Genomic DNA, 23378 nt, shown 5'->3' on the forward strand with positions numbered 1-23378 from the left:
AAATTTAAGCTCGACATTTTTTTTTCAATGTATTAAATCTTTTTAAAACTAATAAGTTTTAAAAAGAGTAACCGCTGGAGGATATTAAGTTTATAATACAAAATCGTAATATTTAAAACTTATTGATTATGAATTATTGAGTTATATTTCAATAATTTTGAAATTAGAGAAAAAAATTATATCATTATCATCGAATTTTTGATAAGGAAAAATAATTAAAGAGAATCTGCGAGTCAAAGTAATTACATTGCGAGGCTCTCTATAATAAAATTCTGTTATATTAGTATATAACAGAAAGTCAGAGCAAAAGGGGAGGGAAATTAAAGCAGGACGAGGTGACGTAGCGTTGAAAGCGGAAGATGGATGATTATTAAGAAGTTACTATGGGCAGAAAGTGGAAAATAAGACATAGGGAAGTAGAAGCATGCATAATGAACGATCAAACTTATTTCAAGTCCATGGACAATGGCTGCGTTGTAATACGATTCACTCGGCTTATTTCGTTATTTTACGCGTTAATTTACGAGAATAAAATTTCAAACACTTGGACAGCCTATTATTAAGGAGAGACTATCATGAATACATTAAAAATATTTTATACTCCTATTTTACATTTGATACATATTATTACAAGTACATTTTATTATATTAAATACAATTCCAATGATGAAATTTTGAAAGAATTTTGATAGCTATATATATAAAAACCAATCAATTGTTATTTGTTTTAGCTTACTCGATATAATGCGTTTCATTCGCGATTAAGATACAAGATGTTGAGGTACAAGACAAACTCTTCCTGAACCTAATCACCCTCAATCTAAGCACACACTCATACATCAATATGTAACAGTGACGTTGCCAACAGCCCTCAGGTCGCATATCCTATTCTCCGGAGACACACCTGCTCGCGCGTATACACATTCTACTCACACACTGCGCTATAATGAATGTTGGCACAAAGTGCGCGATTAATTTCCCGCATTTGCATCTTTAGTTATATTAACCATGTAATCGCTAAGTGAATACGGTAACTCAAAACGTTATTACGTCTACATCGCCCCTGTTAAGCACATATTATCTTTCTGTTTTAATCGATATTGGATGGGATGTATTAAATTTATAAGTGTGTCTTTTAATTTAATAATTGAAAAACAATACAAACCGCTGTTTTTAATATTCTGCTCAATATTCATTTCACACAATTTCTTTATGATACGTTTACAACAAATAAATATATATCTCACATCATTATATTCGATTATAATGAAAAATATCTTAAAACCAAATCACACGTGCGTGATCGAATTCACGTACGTGACGTTAAGATTATTGAAAAATTCATGTTTTTCAAGCACCGTCGAGACACCCCCCGTGGATTCGTCCGTAAACATTCGTGCCGAAGTAACGTGCGCGATTTCCTCGATAGCTCGTAAAACGAAGGGAGCGAGACAGCAGGACGGAGGGAATGAGGAAGCTTAAAAAGCTCAGCGAACGGGGCCAAGGGATGTGCACCTAGAAGAAGACGCGAAATGAGAAAAGCCAAGAGAGGTTGCGAGTCGGAGGAACTACCATTCGCCGAGTGACGAGACGAGTCGTGTCGTGTCGTGTCGTTCCACCCTTTTCGCCGTCCGGGGCGTCGGAAATTGGGGGCTTCTCGGATGGTGTCCCGACGCCAGGCGTCCTTCCCCCTTCTCCCGGTTAGACGCCGGTTTGTGAATCGGGAGGTGGAGGAAAAGGTAGGATGGGGCCAAGTATGGAGAGAGAAGAGAGGGCACGGTACGTGACGATAAAATTGAGATGTGCCGGTGAGAGGATGCGAGAGAAATGGCACGATGGCACGAAGGGAGAGAGAGAGAGAGAGAGAGAGAGAGAGAGAAAACGGGGTGAAACGAAATGTGCAAATAAAGCCAATATGCGCGCGGATCTTCAGCCAGGCGGGCAACGATATTTCCACAGATTCGTAGAAATCGTTGGAATTAACTTTCCTCCTCTCTTCACGAACGGATTCGTTCCCTTCCCATCCCTTGTGTGAGAGATCGCTCACGCCGGATCTCTGATACCGCGCTCTCCGCGCGCTTTACGCCCATTACGCGCTGATGCGGCGTGAAAATGCACACCGCGGTGTATCGATGCATCGCCACTGCAACGAGCGTGTTTTGCCAGACCTGTACGGGCTTCTTTCCCCCCCCTCTCTCTCTCTCTCTCTCTCTGTGGAAAAACGGTAAATTTTTTTAAATCAAATTTTCCAAGGAGAAAATAGATTTTCGCCAGAATGGATATATTGCCACTTATATCGCAACTAACCAAGAACCGGGCCATCAAAAAAATGATACAAGTACACGTAAATAATCGAATAACGAAAAGATTATTTAAAAAAATGAGAGCTTATTTAAATTCTTCGTTAGAAAATATATTGTAATTAAACTAATCAGTTATAATCCCTTAACTACGTTTTAAAGTTCCGTGCAAGTTTTGACAAGTTTTGTATCTTATTGCTGTGCCGCAAGACATTTCTTGTGTACTTTTCGCTTAGGAACAAAAACGTGCTTTGTGCGTGATTAAAACCGTCGACCGTTTTGCTGGTATTACACATATACAAGCATTTGTCGCCTGAAAGGATGGACCTTTTTCTGTCCAAGACCATTTCTCGAGAACTAGTGGTGGGTTGCTAATGTGGTTACGTTCTTTTTCTAGTCGCGTACCTTTTCTGTTGATAAAATGAAGAAAATAAAGAAGAATAAGCGGTACACTGGAGAATCGTCCGTCTGCAGAAACGGGTGATCTCTCACCGTGCGGTAGGCAATAATTCTTTCCTATAGCATCCATACTCGGCATATGTTTGGAGAAATACGGTTTCGTCGTGTAACACGGCCGAATAAATATCCAGTATACAAATTTCAAGGGATTAGAATGTAAGATACGATGCAGTGCGCGATTGTTTAATTTCTTATGCACGTATGCACGCTCTACAGCATCCACATTTCTCGAGACATTTTTCTTCTATTCTATCTAAATATACTTTTAATCAATGAAAACCTTTCTATAATTTAATATAAGCTTTTAATTAAATATCAATTTGCATTGTTGTATAAAGATATAATTCTTTATTCATTTTCCGTTATCCATGTTTCGTTAAATCCATCGAGATACTTTATTTTTCGACGTTAAATACCCCTTGAGCAACATTTTCCGAGCACTAGAAAAATCGTGCGGGAAAGCACGTAAAATATAAGACTCTACCGCCGTTACGTACTTACGCTTGCCGTATACCTTCCGTAATGAAATCATTTGAAAAAAATTAAGATTAAACGGGAGCCGGCTCAGGGCGAGCATCATCCGGGCGACGATTACTCTCCTGCTAAAGGTTAAATCCACGCAATACAGCCTCTCTTAAATTTTGAAAATGCGACGCCTTCTTCAGACATTATTCTTTATGCTACCGGGACTGGTGACGGTATAACGTAGGATAATGAATATTCCCTTCGCTATATTCCCTAATTCCGTCCTCGGAGAGCATTCTTCTCTGCTGAAAAGAACGAAGGCTGGACATGTTGGTACCAAATTCTCAAGCTCGTCGAAAAATGCAATTCTCACAAAAGGGAATTTCGACAACGACTTTCTCTCCCTCTCTTGCAGAATAAGTTCTTTGGCGAGCACGTGGGGACGACCGATGTCATTTTAGATAAGTGAACCGTTCCTTTTGGGCTCGCTCGTTTTAGAAGAAGCACCGCTAGAACATTCTCCTTGGCTGATGTTCTCGTATAGACGAAAATAAAGTGAAACGAGAAGGGGGATCTCTGAGATAACATGCACGTTGCGTTAATGAATGTCTTTCTCTCTCCCGTACGATTACATGCGAATAGTCATTACTTTTTGATTACGCTATTTTCTAACTATTATTATGCCATACTATCGTTATATGCTATTATCATTGATTTTTCAACGCAATAAGTTCGTCGTATTACAAATACGAAATACGTTGAAATAAATATTAGTTTATAATTGAACTTTTTTTATTTGTCGGAAAAGTTAATAATGAAATAATGTTTACCGTAGGAAGTTCCTTCTTCTTTATTTTTATATTAATGAAAAAAAGAGAAGAAATTATATCAGTGGTAAAATAAGGTCTAAATTTATTAATTTTTTATTATTCGGAAGAAACGAGATTCATTGGAAAAACAAGCCTCTCGATTTATACTTGAATAACTTCATACATGATTTTGGAATCATATTAAATTTGTTTTCGTGAAAAGCACGAATAAGTATAGAATGATTTGATTATTTGTGCCTATATATTCTGGAATAGATTGTGAACTTTTAACGAACGAAAGCGCTGGTAGCGATAAAAGCTTTACTTATATCGGTGGATTTCGCGCACGACAAGGACAGTACGGTAAAAAGATATCGATTGGACGTTCTTTTATCGTCCAGTGACTTTGGGAGAAAGTTTCGGAAACCACTAGCGGCGAAGCGAATTTTTCTTCCCGTTTTAGTCGAATCATCTTGAAAAACTTTCCACCAAAAGTTTTCCAACGGCTGGGGCGCGCATTCCATGTCGCTTCACGTGAAACGGCTTTGAAAGGAGAGACAGCCTTTGGACCGACAGCATCAAAGAGTATTTGGATTCTCGCAATTTCTTCGAATTTGTATATACTGTGAAATACGACAAGCGTGCCAGTTTTGTTATGAACGAGCGCAAAGTATATTGAAATACTCAGTAAAACACATTATTTGACATGCGGGATTCTTTGGGCTTTTAAGATCGTCAATATTTTGCGTGAGAATTGCTTTGTCGCATGTGTGTCATGAGGCGACATTTTTTTTATCTTACCAGACAACAGGCAGATTCGGAATGTGTCGTATTTAAAAAATAATGATTTGGCTTGAATTTTTTACATATTAAGTTTTTTTCTTGCGGTTTGTCAGCAGTCATTTTTGCAAAATTGACGACTCTTTTACCTTTATTTGAAGGGTTAAAAACGCGTGACGAAAATGCCGTTAAGAAAGCAAGCAACCTAAGTGCAACGTAAGCTTAGAGAGCTTCGTGAAAGCGATCAGTGTTTACCCATTTAAAAGGTTACATGCACCGGCTAAAAAGTGAAGCATATCACTTTTTTGCAGTACACGTTGTACAGTTATTTTATTTTGCGATTTGATTTATTTGATCTACTTTATTTTTATCGTGGCAATAATTATATTTGGAAGATATGAAATGTTACAAAACGTAAATATTAGTTAAGTAATATTACGCGAAATCAATTTTGAAACAATTATACTAATTTTTCCTAAATTTATCTTTTTCCCTACTTTTTTCCTTTTTTAATTAAAAAAAAATTCTTTAGTTTTCAGACCCCTGGGAATCTGGCGCGCACGCAAAATATTTAGATTTTTTATTTTTTATTTTTATTCTAAAAAGCATTTAGAAAGGATATACAGAAAAACGCACGAAATGTCATACCATTTAATTAACCAATTTTCAGGCTTTGGTAATCAATTTTCTCTGTACCAGTTTCGTATCAATTTTATTAAAAATAAATGTTATATATAAAAATGTTATGACATTTCGTGTGTCATTCTGTATTTTCAATATTACGAATACCGATAATTTTTTGAGATTATATATATATATATATATATATATATATATATATATATATACACATATATACATAGCATATACGTCCCTATTACCATTATTATTGGTACACGATACGGTCATTCAGATCAAAGTAAATGAAAACGAAAGAAGAACTCTTTTTCCAATTGGATTCGTGCTGTATGTACGCAAACAGTCTATGGCGAATTCAGTGCGGCTACCGCTAGTAGTAATGATCGGCTTAGAATCAGCCATTTAAATGATGGCTCACGTAGCGCCGACCGGACAAAGTTTTGTCCCTCTTCGGGTCTTTCGGAACGACGAAGACTCGCCCACGTACTCGAATCGAACTTCCTCCGATACAATTTAACGACTTTCAACCGTTTCCCCATCGGTATTTACTTGGATAGCGCGAAGCCTCTTGGTTGAAAATGCGAGGTGTTGGCTCTGCACTCACCGTAGCACTTCGACGTAATGGGATGTTCGGTACCGCCAGTCCGTTATTGCAACGAATCTCGTACGCGGTGAATTTCCTCGATAAATAATGGTTATCGTGTGTATCAGCGACATCAACGGATTGTCGATTCGCGATAGCGAAGTACGATAGTTTGGATCTTATTCGCGCGACCACATTTTCCACTCAGAGCCGGAAAGCCATTTCCGCCGGAATGATAAAACATTTTGAAATCTTCCGACCGGATAAGTTTCTTCACATAAGTCTACAAGACTATGCTTTCACTTTTCGGAAGGGATGAGACGTGGATAAGATAACTTACCAGCGCGAAGAGTGACCTCGCGTGAAAGTACGGTCCCGACGGAGCTGGTCGCACGGCATCTGTATCGGGCATTGTGAACCTCGGCTCTGAAATCCTGAGCTAAGAACGGCGGGAAGTATAGCGTTCCGTTACCCAGAAGTTGCCTGAAAGAATATCAAAGCAGCTCTGTTGATTCGAGTAAAGGACAGTCAGAAAAAAGAGACCGTCTAGGACCGTGATATAATCATAAGACGGATTTCACGCTCGAATTTGAAGCAAGCTCTTTCACTTCCGCGTATATTCACTCTTCTTTTTTTATTTCAGCGTCCTGGCAAATTTGTGCAAAAGCGATCCGACACGAACGTGATCGGTCGAGACGGTTGGGCATTCAGAAACGTCCAGAAATGTTCAGAAACGTGATTTACCTGAGTCCGGGAACCGCTGTAACTGATCTCTGATCCGGGCTGGTAATCCACGTGACATGCGGCGTCGGGCTGCCGTGCGCGGAGCAGCCTAATTGGGAGCCCGTGGTATTTGAAAAGACTAGGGTACTTGGTGGCTCCAGGATGAAGACTGGACCCTGCTGACCGAGCGCAAATTTCACGCTGCACCCTGAAACGAAAAGCGTATCCGATCATTAACATTGTAACGCCCGCGCCGCGCCAGTTTCGTTACGGGAGTCTCCTGACGATCGTACGGGTCAATAAAAAGTGGTTAGCCGAGCTTAATTTAGCTCGACTAACTTATATTATCTTTTGCCCACTTAATTTTTAACAAGTACACCTTGATGAGAAATCGCACGGCTTTTAACTAGGTAGTAGTAAAAATTTCAGAACGATGCTGATTTAATGAATAGATAATAAAGATAGATTATTAAAATACAAATTGACTTTATGATGATTTTATGATTATGGCTGAAGTATTTTAGAGAACATTAATATTATTTTGCAGCCTGTATGCGGATATGGTTTTGTAACAACAGATAACGTTTTGTTCGAGTACTTATTACGTTATATCGCATTTATTTAGAAATCAATATTTTCCTCTCTGTTCTTCGCGTGATGCAGCCACTACCTCAGGTCAAGCGATCTGGATTTGTCCGTGGATTAAACTCGATGTTGAAACGATTACTCGATTTGTTGGTTGGTAAGCGCCGCGGATAGAATTTTATCTTTTGTCTCGTTGAAGCCGACGGAACGACCTGATTCGCGAAGCCGGTCTAAACCCCACGACATATACATTGTTCGCAACCGAGAAACCGGAGAAATCAATTCCACTAAGCCGAATTCGACCTAGATTTCGAATCGATTCAGGACCATGCTCGTTCCTGGATTAAATGCACGCTGGAGCGAACGGTCGCGTCACTGCCCGATAGCATCTACCAAATATTTCAGTCGAAATCCCCGGATTAAGAAGCAGCGTACGCGAGCTTCTATAATCCGTTCTCGAACGTTGAAAGCTACGTTTACATATAATGCAGGTTTTCCTCGATATCCAAGTAAAATAAACGCCCGCCGGCGGATCGTCGCTTATTCGGAAAACAAAACGTTTCAGTCTCCGGGAATATGATGCTCGCTATTGTGACGTACTAGTTGAAGAAGACTATTTGTTTTGTTCGTATAAAGCGATTCTGCGGAGAAATGCGAAAAAGTTGCGGAGGTTGGACAGTTGAAATACGCGGCATGTGGGATTACGGAATCGAAGGATACGTAACACGGGGGACAAAGTACCGCGACGGGCATGGCGATCAAAGAGATCGATTTTCGTTGCGAGTCGGAAATAGGAACAGAAATAATTCATGGAATGAATTATTTAGACTGGCGCGACCTATGGGAGGGGGAGGGGAGGGGGCAACGCGGTTTAAAATACGATTTGACGTGGTGCAGATTCTGATGTATCTGATGCGACTGAGAAAGAGGTCGAAATCAAATTACTGTAAAACAGAAGAGAGTCAGACGAAAATAAAGTACTTTCGTGTAATTAAGTGCTTTGCAAAATAAAGTTCTATTTTACACATGAAATCTAAAAATATACTCTTTTGTATCATTGTCATAAGATTTTTGTTCACTAAAAGTTATTCTTGATTTTCAACTATCTCTAACGTTTCTATACAATAAATTTTTTTTAATTCCAAATTTCATACATCAATCAGAAAAACGTAGAAACAAAAAAACTTGCTGTAAAAGATTCTAACTTTAAATATCGTAGGTAAGATTTAAAAAAGAACAATTAATGATATTAATAATTATTAATTAAATTAATTATATTAATCATATTATATTTTACTTTGTAATAAGTATAGTTATTAAAAATATAATATTAAAAATCATTATTTTTAATATTTTAATGCTGCAGACTTTGATGACAAAATTATAATATTACATTTAAAGAACGATTTTACTGAAATATTAAAAAATTCAAATAGATATGTTTCTAAAAATAATTTTGTTGGACTATTAAAATAATTGTGTAAGAAACTCAAGCATGATAAGCAATGCTGCATGCATATTATTAATTATTTTGATACTCTAAAAAATTATTTGCGTCTGTATCTAACTTTATTAGATACTTCAGCATATCCGTTCTTTCCGTGTAAATTTAATTTCAGCGCATCAAATTACTTTGGAAATTACCATAGGTATACACTCAAACAAACATCATCTTCTGGCCTGAATTTCAACACTAATCTAGATACTGATTTTTTAATATATATTCTTCTTGCTGCCTCTTTTTCTAAAATAAATAAAGCATCTAATTTTCTAAAATAATAAGCAGAATTTTATAAGATAGTACAATTGCTTTTTGAATTCTGAATGGCAGTCGTTATAGAAAAATACTATTGAATTAATAAAAAAAAAAAGCTATTGGAACGAATAGTATAAAATATTAGATTGGAATTTTTTTTTCAATTATTTCCAAACGTTTTTTTGTGAGCTCAGTTTTCCATAAAGTTAAAAATTTTCCTCCACTCGTTCTCTTTCTCGGACTGCTCCAGCAAATGCATAAATTCTCGCAAGTTGTCAAGAAGGACGGCGGGCACGTAGTCACGTGTTTGCTTGCCTTTCAAAGAGCAAAAGCCGAACAGTACTCCACATCGCCGTTTCCGTACGCGCGTGCTCGCGCACACTTATTTGCGCGTTCATTCTTCTCGAATAATGCACGAATGCTCCTCGCGCGTATATACAGTTGTTGCATTTAATGCTACCCTTCGGAATGCTACCGATGCGGAATCATTGGCACCGAGTCATCGCATCTTTCCATACGTGACTGAGAAAATATTTACTGGCGACATAACGTGACGCTCATACGCGGTATTTTATATTTGTAACAATTTACGTGCGCCCTCAATTTCACCATTTTAAAATAGCTTTCGCTCTATATACGTTAATGTTTTTAAGGAAGAGGCATTTAACATTTACACGAGACGAGAATATTTGACATTTATAAATGAACGAACGCTCTTGTGTTTCATGCGACGCAGATAAAAGATGCGCAAAAATAAGAGAGTCGACTGACGAAGCTTTTGAAGATTTGTTCTTTACATCGCATTGTCTCGCCGTTGTGTCTCAGAGTGTATCAAAGAAACATGTGTATGATATAACAGTGCGCAACTCCATTCCATCGTTTTTTTTTCTCTTTCGAATTCCGATATCTCTTGCATATCGTGGATATGGACGCGCTTGCGCGTTTACATCCGAGAGGACGTTTTCTACTCATCGGTCACTGAAACGTGAACCCAATTTGTTGGTTCGGTCAGGATTTTTCCCAGCTCGAAATGTTAGAATACGAATAAAGATTGCACGAATGAAAAGTCTACGTGATGCACGATTTTTTCCAGACTTGTGCAGAAACAAGCTGCATTTAAACATTCGATGCACTCGTTGAATGAAAATATATTAGTACGTCTCATATATTTTTTAAATAAAAATAGGAGAGAGAGAGAGAGAGAGAGAGAGAGAGAGAGAGAGATTTTAGAATATGAGAAAAATGAATAATGTATTAAAAATATAATTTTACATTTCCGTTGATGCCAATAAATCTGATGTCAATGCATAATTTATTTTAACAGAATATAGAAATGTGTCACAGTTCGCGATTATAAATTCTATGCATATCAATTATGTCGATGCTTTAAAGGGAAAATAAAACATGTTATATTATTTCGATGATTAAGAAGAATGAACAGACAAAGTTTTTCGATTTACTTGTAATTCATTGGTCGTTGTTTATACAGTGTGTCTTTCATTAAACGAATACTACATTTGAATGCTCCGCATTATCGGGTCTCGTGATAAATTTTCTAAGAAAATCCCAAGAAGCTGCATCGCGTTGCAAAACGAGGATGTGGTCGTACATACACAACGAGGACAAAAGCGGAGACCAGGATTCCAAAGTCAACGTGAGAGTAGGTAGTCACGTCGACGTGAAAGATCGTAATTGCGAATTCGTTGACCCACGATTCGAGAGCTTTTCCACGGAGTCACGACGGTAGCAAGGAGTCGAGGAAAAAGAAACGCGAGAAACGAACGGCGAGAGATTGAGGGGATGACGATTAGGATATAGTGGTGGTGTATAGGTGGGACATGCACAGGAGGTAGCCAAAGAGTAGATAAAAGCGGACGAGGATGGACCAAATGGGGGTAGTAGCTAGCGCGAGAGGGTAGTTCTGGCAGGTGCGGCTCAGAAAGTAGGAGGATCAGAAGACAGAGTACGAAGAGTTCTGCCTCGCTGGGCACGGGAAAGTACTGGAGAAAGATGTGGGCAAACAGACTTTACGATCGTTTATTTTTCTGGCAATTATATCCTTCCGTGAAAAGAGCTTGAACTCTTTTCACTCCGTATTTATTTCTGTCGTGAATCGTCGAGCCTACACTGACGGTTTTCAAATAGATGAATACCTACCGAGAGAAGAGAAAAGAGGCTTTCATAGTATGAGGATCTTGATTTAGCGAACCTTCTGTACCTGTATTCGTGGCTGCTCTATTAGCGCGTTTAATGTCTTAATCCAATTTAACTGAAACGCAAGTTCTGTATACGCGAATTGCACCGCGTGTACATCTTAATGACTATTTCTTTAGATCGTTAAGGAAACGAATCCTTCTTACAAATTGCGAGATAGAAACGTTGAAGAGATCACGAATTCTTTGCAACTAATGCAGTTTTCGTATGAGTTTTACACGGTAATGCAAAAATATTGTTTAACAAAAAACGTATAGACTTCCATCTCGGAAAATCGCGGTCTGGATATCACGCCGTTTCATTAACACCGATGGAGCGTCGCAACTTACCGACACGGTCGATACAATGATGAAGATTAATGATTGTCTGGCAAAGTAATTACCACCGCGTTTTATTACCTCCGATGTGTAACTCCGCGAAGGAGCGGCGTTTCCTTTATTCGCACCTCGTGTCGTGCTCCGACAAGACTGCGATTGGTTGGCGATGGTTGGCCGCGTATGATGAAGAACGAGAATTATTTAGCAGCATTGGTACGCAGTGTTCTAAGACAGTCCCGAGTGTTCGTAGTACGATATCTATATATCCTCGTATTTGAGGAAACGGCGCAAGCGGGTAATTCTCATTTAATGCGCCTACATATACAGTTGTTCCCAATATCAGGGGTTCTCAAGCTTTCTAACTATCAGATAGGATTTATTTATATTAGCAAAATCAAATTAAAAAATAGAAGCTTGCACTTTATATGATACTCTATTAATCTATTTCACTCCATTCCATAATATAAGTGTCCTATTCTACTTGTATTATTTCATAATACGAATATAAACAGAATGGGATATATCTGTGTATAATATAATAATTATCAAAAGTACTGATTAGACTTAATTAAATGATTCAGATCATTGGTATACAATAATTTATATTTTTTAATAATAATAAATAAAATAGATACAAGCATTTGTATGAATAATAATAATAGATATACATAGATATACATGTATTTAATACACATATTTAATTATTCTCTCTTTCAAGATCAATATAAACTGTTGATTTCAAGAAATTGTTAAATATAAGATTTCGTTCGATTCTACTAAGGTAATTTAGTATCTTCTTAGAGTTATTATTTTGTTTTGTATAAGATTCAAGAGAGACAAATGTATAGATAGAGATCTTCCATGGAGCCGATGCTGCAAGCTCCAGATTGTAGATCCCTGGCCTTATGCGAGTGCACCCGTGCGTATTACGTAGGGATGCATCGCGCAGGGATTCGTCCGATAGAGAGACATCGATGACACTATACATATTGACAAGACACTCGAGACCGTCCGCAGGTCTGGGTCGCTGAAGTTACCGCTCTCGTCGTCCGCCCTTCCTCGCACGGTTGATACCCATGGCGAGCCCTTCCGCCTTCCGCCGCTGACGATATATCGGCCATGTTATGCCGAGCGAGAGCGCGGAGAGACGAAGAGAACGACAAAGAACTTTCTGTATCACTATCAGCGCACAACTGCTCGGAGTTTACTCGCGAAACTCGAAGCACTCCGACTTGGTCAAGTAGGACTTTATGAGAAAAAGCGAGTTTACACAGCGACGTCCACTTGGACTATCGTCGGACTTAGCTATCGTAATCGGGTATTACTAGTTTTTAAACATTGCAAAATACGGCAAATATACGTTAAGGTGAATCAAAGTGGAAAAAAGTTTTAATCAACCGACAAGCGGCGAAAGCTGTGAATGTCGAAATTAAAGGTATTTTACAATCCTTGACCTTAATGATCGTTTCACGGATTTGAGAGAGCCCAAGTTCTTTTATTAAAATACATTTAACGTAAGATAGAAGCTGAGAGAGAGGAAATGATCTAATTAAAAGTTTCCATTAAGCAATCATTTCCAATTTTACAATGAATATAGATATATTCAGTTTTTTTTTCAGAAAGTTACATAGTGATGGCAACTATAAAAATGACAACTACACATTTTATATATAGAATTAACGTTATATGTTAATGAATAAACTAATTTTATGTTGTGTTGTACATGGTTTATGTATAATATACTATTACAGTTGCAACAAATATAAAATATTATAGTTTGTTTAACTGTGTACATTAGTTCTATATATAACTTCTACATAAAACTTATAAGTTGCCACCTTTATAATTGCTACGTATTAGCAAATTTAATTGAATGCACTCATCAGTGTGCACTAGTACAAACTAAAACCGTTGTACGCAACTTGATGCAAAATATGTGTTTAATGTAGTTATAAAAACGGGTTAAATTATGAAACTCTCAATACACTTTATTATGCTGTTAAATAAAATATGTACTTTATAATTTAAAATATTTGCCTTTCACTTTTACTTGGATTAAATCAGTGTATAATAGCTTTAATGTGCAATGTTTTAATGCAAAGTTTTAATGCGCAGTAGTGCGTCCAACCGAATTCTATAAATCTTTTTCTCCGAATATAAGTTTGATGGAAATCTCATCTAAAGCAAATGCAGGATGAATATATCTGTAAGATTTTATATACGTATCTATAAGAAAGAATTAAGAGGAGAGGAGGGAGAGGGAGAGGGGGAGAGAGAGAGAGAGAGAGAGAGAGAGAGAGAGAACTAACGAGCCTCGACCTCTCTGCCTATGGTCTCGATAAACGATGAGGAACAATGTTCTGCGTTTATACTACAACACCACTCGGAACAATGAGTGCTTAGATATCACGGAAACAATGCATCCCTCGACAATAGCCATATCTTTTTGCCGATGCAGATTCGAAGTCATCGATGAAATAATGTTCGTTCTACAGGATCGTGTTTGTGTTTCGAGTGTTATGCAAGGGTCAGAATGAGATCGTAAAATGATACTGTTCAAAGAGAAAAGAGGAAACGGCATATGGTGTAGATGAACGCATTTCTGTTGTCTCGTATGCAAAGCGACATGAAAATTACGAAGTTTGAAACCGTTTAGTGTGCAATTTGATCTAACGTATTTATCGTGAAAAACTTTTGCGTGGTTGCTTTCTATTGGATTTTCTTAAGTTTTCACTTGTGTAACTATTTTCTGTCCCGGCTCTTTTATGTCACTTTTATACTTCTGACAGACGTATACCGTAAACAGATGTACGGGCGTTCCATGAAATCTGTACAAAAAAGTGCAAAAATATTGTATCATTTTTATTTTTAGTTTTATTTTAACAATTTAAAAATAATTGTTTTTACTTGCGTACATGTTTCTCTCTCTCTCTTTCTCTCTTCCTCTCATAATTATTAAATCGCAAACTCTATTGCGTAAGTATAATCATTTTCCTCGAGCGTTTGTACACGCTCTCCATCTCTGCCTTGATTTTTTTCTAGTCTAATTACCCTTGCATGATATTCCCAATTGACATTACCCAGGATAAACGCGAAGGGAGAAGTAAGATACAACTGCGCTTTGACGAAGCGTAATGCGAGCTCATAAAGAAGTAGCGGAATAAGAGAGAAAAAGAAAAGAAAAAGAAAAAAGTGGTAAGAAAAAGGAGTAGCTATAAAAGGAGAAAGCTATACAGCCTCGTAATGGTTTAGAGGTTTGCGGTTTAAAGACCGGTCAAATATTTACCGGGACTTCACCAGCCCGGACCTCTTTAATAAGTTTTTTATTACAGTTGTTCGCTTTTTGTTTCCAGGCCACGCTCTCGTATTTGCACCCGCTCGATCGCGTTTGGTAACTGAGAATCTTTTTTTTTTCCCCCCTTTTCTGTATCGTCGTGTTTCTCAACGTTGAGCCTCTTTGAATAGATTTTTCAGAAAGGTAGCAAAAGCAAAGTAAATAAGAATGATAACAGGAGCTTTCAAACGAGAACTCTTATTTACTCTCATAGATTAGAAATTTTTGGCTGATGATATTCCACTTAGGTTCGCTACGAATTTTATAAAAATACTTTATACAAGAAAAGAAATGCGCGATTATCGCCTAATTATATTCACAATTGTCCCAAATAACATTTTTTAAACTTCTATATGTAAAAGTGTCATATATTTTCACATGCATTATTATACGTTTTTAAAAATATTAATGAGAATATACTATAAAAATACTGTACGCACTATAATTTAATAGCTCTTCGAAAGAAACATTGAATGCAGTATAATCAGAATTCTGCTTTAATTCCACGTCGAAATGCAATCCTATAAGTAACGTAAGGGTTGAAAGAAAGCAAGGAAGGGTTATCGCGCGTAGTTGAAGAAGTCTTTGAATCGGGGACTCACTTCGCCAAGTTGCAGTAGGCATTCTTTGTAATCCGTACATTTTGCTAATTAAATCAGAAAAAGTTTTTACTTACTTTCATCCTTTTTTCTCTCTTTCTCTATATTTTATATACTCTTTTTTCTCTCGTGTTGAGAGAACATCCTTTGCGTTTTCAATCTTGTCGCGTTATTTGTTGTTACACGTTGACAGTTGTAAGTCAAAACGAATATCTCTGACATCAACGAAGTAATGAAAGATTGCAACGTAAATGAATTAAGGAAAAATTAACGTTTCTATCTCAAAATCTGCTTCTAAAGTTTACTGATTGCAAGAGAAGTTTACTGATTGCAAGAAAGAAGCAATTCCGGCAAGAAAATATCTTATTAATCATCTCTAAAAATTTCAACAAATGCAAACATTTTCTTTCGTGAAACGTATTAATTTTTTTAAACTGTGTAAAGTTATTTTTGTTAATTGATTAGTTAATCGTCAGTAACATTTTTCTTTTGTGTTACATTTTTATAAATTTGAATTGTGTATACCACGTACGTTTATTGTCATAAAATGTTTCTTTCATGAAATCGTTTAACTTCGAAATGTAATGCGAAATAAAATGTGACGTCTGCATTGTGATTTGCTTTTGCATAAAATTTGCTTTGACTGATAGCGCTGAATCAGGAGGAATACCGTCGCGGAAAGAAAGGTTTCCCCGTAAAGAGAATAAAATCTGTTTTAACAGACGAACTGATTTCCATCTTAGAAATATCAAGCCCGACATTTTTACTGAAAAGTAATAATAACGAATTAACGACGATTAATTACCTCGCGCATAACATTTCGTTACGTAGCTCGCTGCCGACAGCTTCGTTCGTAGAACTCAAACCCATCATGTTCCGTTCCATTCCATTCGTTCGCGAAGTCGAGCGGAGTGCCGTGCGAGCAGAAGAGAAAGGGGTTATATCGAAGCTTTCGAGGTATTGGGGCTTTTGGGATCAAATCCGCTCGTCCGTTCACGCGCTCGTCAGGCTGTTACAGTGTAAGCCGATTATGCCGCTTCCCCACGTGACTCTCTCCATCATTCTTCTTCCCCCCCCCGTAACCCCTTTTCACCGATCGTCCATCCCTAAATTTATCTACCCTCTTACCTACGACGAAAAAGTTCTCGGACGCACTAATACGAAGTGACTAGCTAAATCCTTAATGTTAATATGATAATTACAACGTTCAAATTGTTTTTCCAGTGAAGTTTATTTTTTTTTTTTAAGTATTTTTTAAAAGTATTTAATATTCCGTCGAGGTGTAAAAAACAAGGGGTGTTAACAACGTAAGATGACAAAAGGCATGACAAAAATACGATTCTATTAACTTACTCGATCTTAATTTGAATTTATAAGACGTAAAAAAGTGACAAATTCTAAATAGACATATTTAGATCACAAATATTCATAGATGGGAAATAAGTAATATCGTTACTTTATTATAATAATGATTTGGTAATGACATTGTAATTTTTTTATTATGACGGTAATATTAATTAACTATATGCTAAGGTTGAGAAAGTTAGATACTTTTGAAAAATAACTCGTCACCATTACTTGTTGTTTATTGAAAAAAGATAACTCGTAACAAATAATAAGTTAAAAGTAACAAGTAAAAGTAACGCGTCGATACGTTACAAGTTTTAAAAAACGAGTTACTTTTTCAGAGTTTTTTTTTAGTAACTTTCCAACTCTGATGTTACCGTTGCGATCATAAAAAATTCGCAACGTCATTACTAAATTGTTATTATAATAAAGTAATGATAAAATGTAACGACATCATGAATCTCTAAAAATATCTCTCTGCATAATTTTTGAAATTAAGCTTTTTTAAACATTTTTTTTATCCTCAGTTATTTCATATCTAAATTGTACGATCATAAATGTAAGAAAATTACATTAGAATAGGGTCCTAGCCGAATGTGATGTATAGTGAGAAATATAAGCATCGTTTTCAAAGCATTTTCGAGTGACGTCATAACATGTTCGAGGGGCTAGTCAAACTGTTTTTGACCCGATTTCCCAACATGTCGACGCACGCTCGCATATGCGTCGATAAGCAAGAAAAGTGTACTCTGCTCTAGGGTCCTTGAACGCGAGAATTTGAGATTTATTTGATACGTTCGCTGTCTGCGAAATTGAAATACGCTGCGGATTCCCGATGGAAAGTGCTACTTCGCTCTACTTTCACAAGACAAACATATGAGATTTTAAATTTTAATATTACTCTGTGAAGTCTGTACATGCTTTCCGTTTTGTCTCTTCGATTAAATCGATAGTGCTTTTAATGCGTAGGCTTATTCCAAACGCAATTATCCTGTTAATATACAATATATGATTGATTATTTGAAATAGCATGCAGTAGGGATTTTGGAAGGAAAAACGTGTGTACATATGGAATATTAACTGCGGGCAAACATCACATATTTATTGCATATAACGCACGTGGAGTGAAATTCAAATCGAAATATATATGTTTTTCGATGTACGTATTAACGGTTTTACGTATGCATTATTTACTTGCCATTTATGTGTGTACCGTGATTATAGGTTGTTACTGGTTTAAGTATGCGCATTACTATCAGCTTTATTGAAAATGCAAATAAAATATAAACAATATTATAATATTGCATCAACAATGAGATACGAAATATTGTCGTTTCTGAGATACTTAATACTTTGTCGACAATCTTGAGTGTTTTAAAAACATAGTTTATTTTGTTATATTGTGAATTCAGGTCACAGATCACGAAAACTGGGAAAAGTCAGGGGAAAATGTAAAAAAATCTGGAATTTTAAAATTTGCTCACAACTTCCTTAAATTGCTTTTATTCCAGATAGGGTAACTCCGGTATACACGCCGCACCTATCAAAAACTTAATTTATTAAATATTATTTAAATATATTATGTTTAGAGTAAACGAACTATATCAGTAAAAACTTTGTACTGTCTATTATTATGAAAAAAATATTAGAAATCTGAAATATTTGTATTTCGTATTAAAAAATGAACTTTTTTAAACCTTTGCACTTTTGCCGTATATCCCAAATGGGGATATGGCAGGGGTGGGATATGGCTATTCATAGGGGAAGGGGAGGGGTATGTACGGCTCATGAAAAATTTACAAATAATGTATATAAATAAGACGTAAAATGACACAATAGCTTATAAAATGCCTTTATAAAGTTTTATTAAGAAATAAGAAAGATAAATATATATATGAAGTAATAAATAATAATCTTTCCACATGTATTACAATTGTTATGACATGAGGTATATATTTCATGTAATGCGTTTATTGCATTTAGTGCACTATGTTCAATCTGCGCACTTTGTATGCTTTGGGCATAAATCCTGCCCGCTAAAAATGCCATATATCCCAAACAGGTGGGATGTATAAGACAACAAACTAAACAAAGAATACAAGAGCAAAGTACTTGTATTTTGTTATATAACATTGCTTTACTGTTCCTCTACATTCATATATCACGAAATAATCACTAAGTTTTTTGCACGTCCTACAGTAATCATTTTGTGTAGATTATAATTCATGATAGTGCTACTTAACACAATGACAAATCGATTCGACTCACAATAATTTCATTAATATTAACAGTAAGAAACTGAAATCGTAACACTATACTAATATAACATAAAGACATGTAATAGAGTAGTTGCGGGAAAATTATCCCATTTCCTTCTATTTTTTCTGACTTCTGCGGCTTAAATCCCAGCGCGGCGTATTTGCCAGAGTTATCCTAATTGTTATAATTTTTTAATTATATTTGATGTTTATAGTGAAATATGTTTAAAACTCGCACACTTTATTTAACGATTTTAATAAAATAATTAAAATTTATATTTTATTCAGTATTTTTGTTTAGCACTTTTTCGTAACTGCATTCTTTTTTTCCAATAATAATTTATTTTTTATTGGCTTGAATTTGCATCAAAAATTTTATTATATGACTAAGCCTTTTTTGCGTTGTTTTTAATAATATAGGCTAGCTTTCTTATAATTCTTGACTTTAAATGTGTTAAAATTTACATATTTTATATTGAAAAGATTTTCATTTTTATCTGGAAAATCTGAAAAAAAAAAGAATTTTTACATTTATTTTCTGTGGCAACCCTGGAATTTTAATAGATAAATTTAAATTTATAACAAATAAATAAAATATTATACAATTTAATTCCTATAATAAACCTATTAAAGCTTTGTCGCAAGCGTATGTAAGAATTTTTTCAAATCTATATCTTTTATATAATTCAGAATAATATAAAAATCTGTATTGAAATTCGAAGGTATATAGGTTGTGATCGAAGGATAAAAATATCACATTGCCAATAGAGGATTAAGTGCTCACGTACATTTTGAACGGCTTTATTCTATGAGAAGTATACTCAGATAACAAAAGTCCAAAATCGGAACATAAAACATCTTTTAGACGTCTTAAGAGACATCTTATATCCTGAATTTGGACTTTTGTCTTCCGGATATGCAGTAGAAACAATTTGACATTGATAATTGTCAGAATACTGCTCTTTATATCTGAATTGATTATCTGATAACTTATCAAGGACCGGATGTTCTCATTATAAATTTAATGTCAGATATAATAATTTACGTTCTATTTTGTTCAATATTTCTTTTTTTATTTTCATTTTAATTTATCAGCTTCGATCATTAGAATAATAACCGCTCAGTAAAATATCTGAACAAGAGTTCGCCCGTACGTCCTTAATTAATCGCGGATCTTATTTCTCAATCCACTTTACGGAAAATGAAGTTGAACGTCAGCAGCTAAGCACACGAAAGCTGCAATCAGCCGCCAGCATCGGATCTTACATCCTCGAGGGCTGACAATCTAATGTAATTTACTTCCCGTCTAACGCAATTAAAGCGCACTTTGAGGTGTGGCGGGACGAGAAATTAGCAGTGAACTTCGGTTTACCGATAAACTTCGCCAGTGAAATCGACACCGCCGCTCGTCTCGTTCCACGCCATCTTAGCAAATTTTAACACGCAGCAAAGCTAATTCTAAAATGCCATATAGACCCTAACTTTGACACTTGTACCTATTGTACGAGAATCGTTACACGAATTTTGCGTCAAAAATTTCATATTTTGAAACACAGACAGGTCAATTAGTCTTATTTTATTTTGAGATCAACGGAGAGTGTACCTAGCGAATCGTGAGAAGCAAAACATAATAATTTATTCATCCCGTAGTTGTTCCATCGTTACTTGGTAGAAAACCTCTAAAGCCTCTTTCTTCTTCTTTTCTTCCTCTTTCTTCAAGTTTCTTCACTTGTTCTCACGCAACGCTTACTCGCGAAAACACGGTTAATTACAATCGCGCGTACTAATCACCGAAATAGGATAATCGCACGGCACTTTGCACGGCACTAACGTTAATCGCACACGATAAGAATTTTAAATTAACTTCAATTACGTGTACGACTCGTGCGTTACTCCGAATTTCCAACGCGAGAGAACGATAAGCAAATTGCATTGGACTTGACGAAAAATTCGAGGCATGTTGTAGGATACATTTCAAACAATTCAAATAATCGTTACTCGTAAATGTCGCAATAATAATTCGTAATTTTTATTCTTTATTGTTTTGAGTCAAACAAATAAATTAAATCATGTTTCGATAATTTGCCGACGTCTTAATATACGTTATTTAGGGAAATTAATTAACAGATATTTTCCGAGAGAATTATTTTAATTTGAGAGAATAGTTTCGAATGGCAATACGATAACATAGCAACTCATTCCTGAATTACTTGTTTAAGTCTCGGTTGCGCGAATGATAACACATGCAATATGCAACGGCCTTGCATCACACAAGCAAGCTTTAACGAAATATTCAACGAAATAAGTATTAAATATTGTTTTTTTTATATCAAATTAATACTTAATTGATATAACATAGTTTTCCATTATTTGAATAATTTCAGTGATTCGCATATTATTTCACGTTATCCATTGATTAGGTAAAAATATTAGGTAAATTATATTTAATCTCTTCAGAAACTGATACATACGTGTACATTTAATTTTAGATTAGTTTTCTAGTTACAGAATAATATGGCAAAAATATATTCGCTATTGAATCTCTCAATGAAAAAAAAGAGAAATTTCATCATGTAGCAGACGTAACATTTATGTCTCTTGGAATCGCGTGATACTAGAGTACTTTTTATTTACTCATTTTTTAAATGTGTTTTTAAGGAGATTAAATGCGCCAAAAATTTAAAGTGCAATATGGAATAGATGAGATATACAAGATATATTCAACTTAAATATTTTTAAAAAATAATTATTGTCTCTATGTAAATCTATAATTTTTACCATTCCTATTTCTACTTTAAACGAATAAATTTCGCAAAATATAAGTCACTGCTTCGATACATTTATGAATCTGAATAGAAATTACTGTATTATTATTCGTTTTTTAATTTTTTACATTTCAATAAAATTATGTAATTTGGTGTGAGAAAAAAGATAAATTGCGATAATTTTAGCAACAATTCAATCTAATTTTTTCGATTTATTAAAATTTATTATATAATACAATTCTTTATTTAAATAAAAATCAAGAAATTATAAGACTAAATTAATTTATATAGTTTTTCGATTAAAATAAATACAAATTTTATTTTTCAAATAATAGTTTTAGTAATATTTAAAAAAATATTTACATTAAATATCAATCAATCGAAGTATCGTTATATGAAAAATTGGATAATAACGCTGATAAAATTCGTGCAGTTAAAATTTGCTATTTTATATATTGTGTGTGTGTGTGTGTGTGTGTGTGTGTGTGTGTGTGTGTGTGTGTGTGTGTGTGTGTGTGTGTGTGTAAAACATCCTAATAAATTTATATATATATATATATATATATATATATATATATATAAATTTGTATTAGCATGTTCGGAATAAATTCTCAGTTATTAATAATAATATTTCTATGTTAAATGATTCCCTCAGTTAAATGAGATTATGATTAATTGTTTGATTACAATTAATTATTATTTCAACACTAATGTTTAATTCATTTTTTGAAATTAATTTAAAATGCAATTTGATCGAGCGAATAAAATATGTGTACTTGACATAATTTTATCTTGTAAAGTATTGAATATTTTAAGATAAAATAATTATGACATTAATGACATTAATTTGCCATTTATGAATGTTTAAGCGCAAGATCTGATTTTAATTATAACTATGCAAACATTATTAATCGTAAAATGTGTATAGGGAGTGTAGTAGTGCTTCCTTCCAACGCGATCTTGTTTCAATATATGAAAAAAAATACAACTGGTTACTTTGAATAGAAAAACATTAGCTTTGCAAGATTGTTGAATAATTCTTTAATATAATTGCTTTATATATTCAGATCTAGTGAGGAATTAAGAGTAAGTTTCAATTATATTAAAAAATATTACAACAGTTGTGTATATGTGCAAAGCTGTTTTTTCTGAGTTTTCGAGAATTCAGAGTGATAAAAATGTAATTCCGTTAGGTCTTGATCTCGACCTTGATATTCATGGGCAAGCGTTCGACACTATTTACAAAAGGTCGCGTCATTATTATTTGCCTGCCGACACTCAACCGAACAGCAGTGCGTGTACACGCACTACATATTGAAACTCGATCATGCTGGAAAGTAAACGTGATATATATATATATATATATATATATATATTTCCTATACGAACTATTTTATAGTAAATATAATCCATACGATTATAAAGATTATAAAGAGTGATATTGA

At 35.1% G+C, this 23378-nt stretch overlaps 1 protein-coding gene across 6 annotated transcripts in view; it reads right to left on the minus strand.

Moving 5' to 3' along the window:
- Dscam3 (Down syndrome cell adhesion molecule 3) overlaps positions 1–23378 on the minus strand; it is a 118752-nt gene that overhangs the window by 22175 nt on the left and 73199 nt on the right. For all 6 annotated transcript variants that reach the window (XM_011067265.2, XM_011067275.2, XM_011067257.2 and 3 more), the window contains 2 exons: positions 6780–6966; positions 6376–6518 (listed from right to left, as the gene is read on the minus strand). In XM_011067265.2, coding sequence (XP_011065567.1) covers positions 6376–6518; positions 6780–6966 — 330 coding nt within the window. The remainder of the gene's footprint in view (positions 1–6375; positions 6519–6779; positions 6967–23378) is intronic.

The sequence above is a fragment of the Acromyrmex echinatior genome, chromosome 3, assembly GCF_024713525.1.
Source record: "Acromyrmex echinatior isolate Ae372 chromosome 3, ASM2471352v2, whole genome shotgun sequence".
NCBI lineage: Eukaryota > Metazoa > Arthropoda > Insecta > Hymenoptera > Formicidae > Acromyrmex > Acromyrmex echinatior.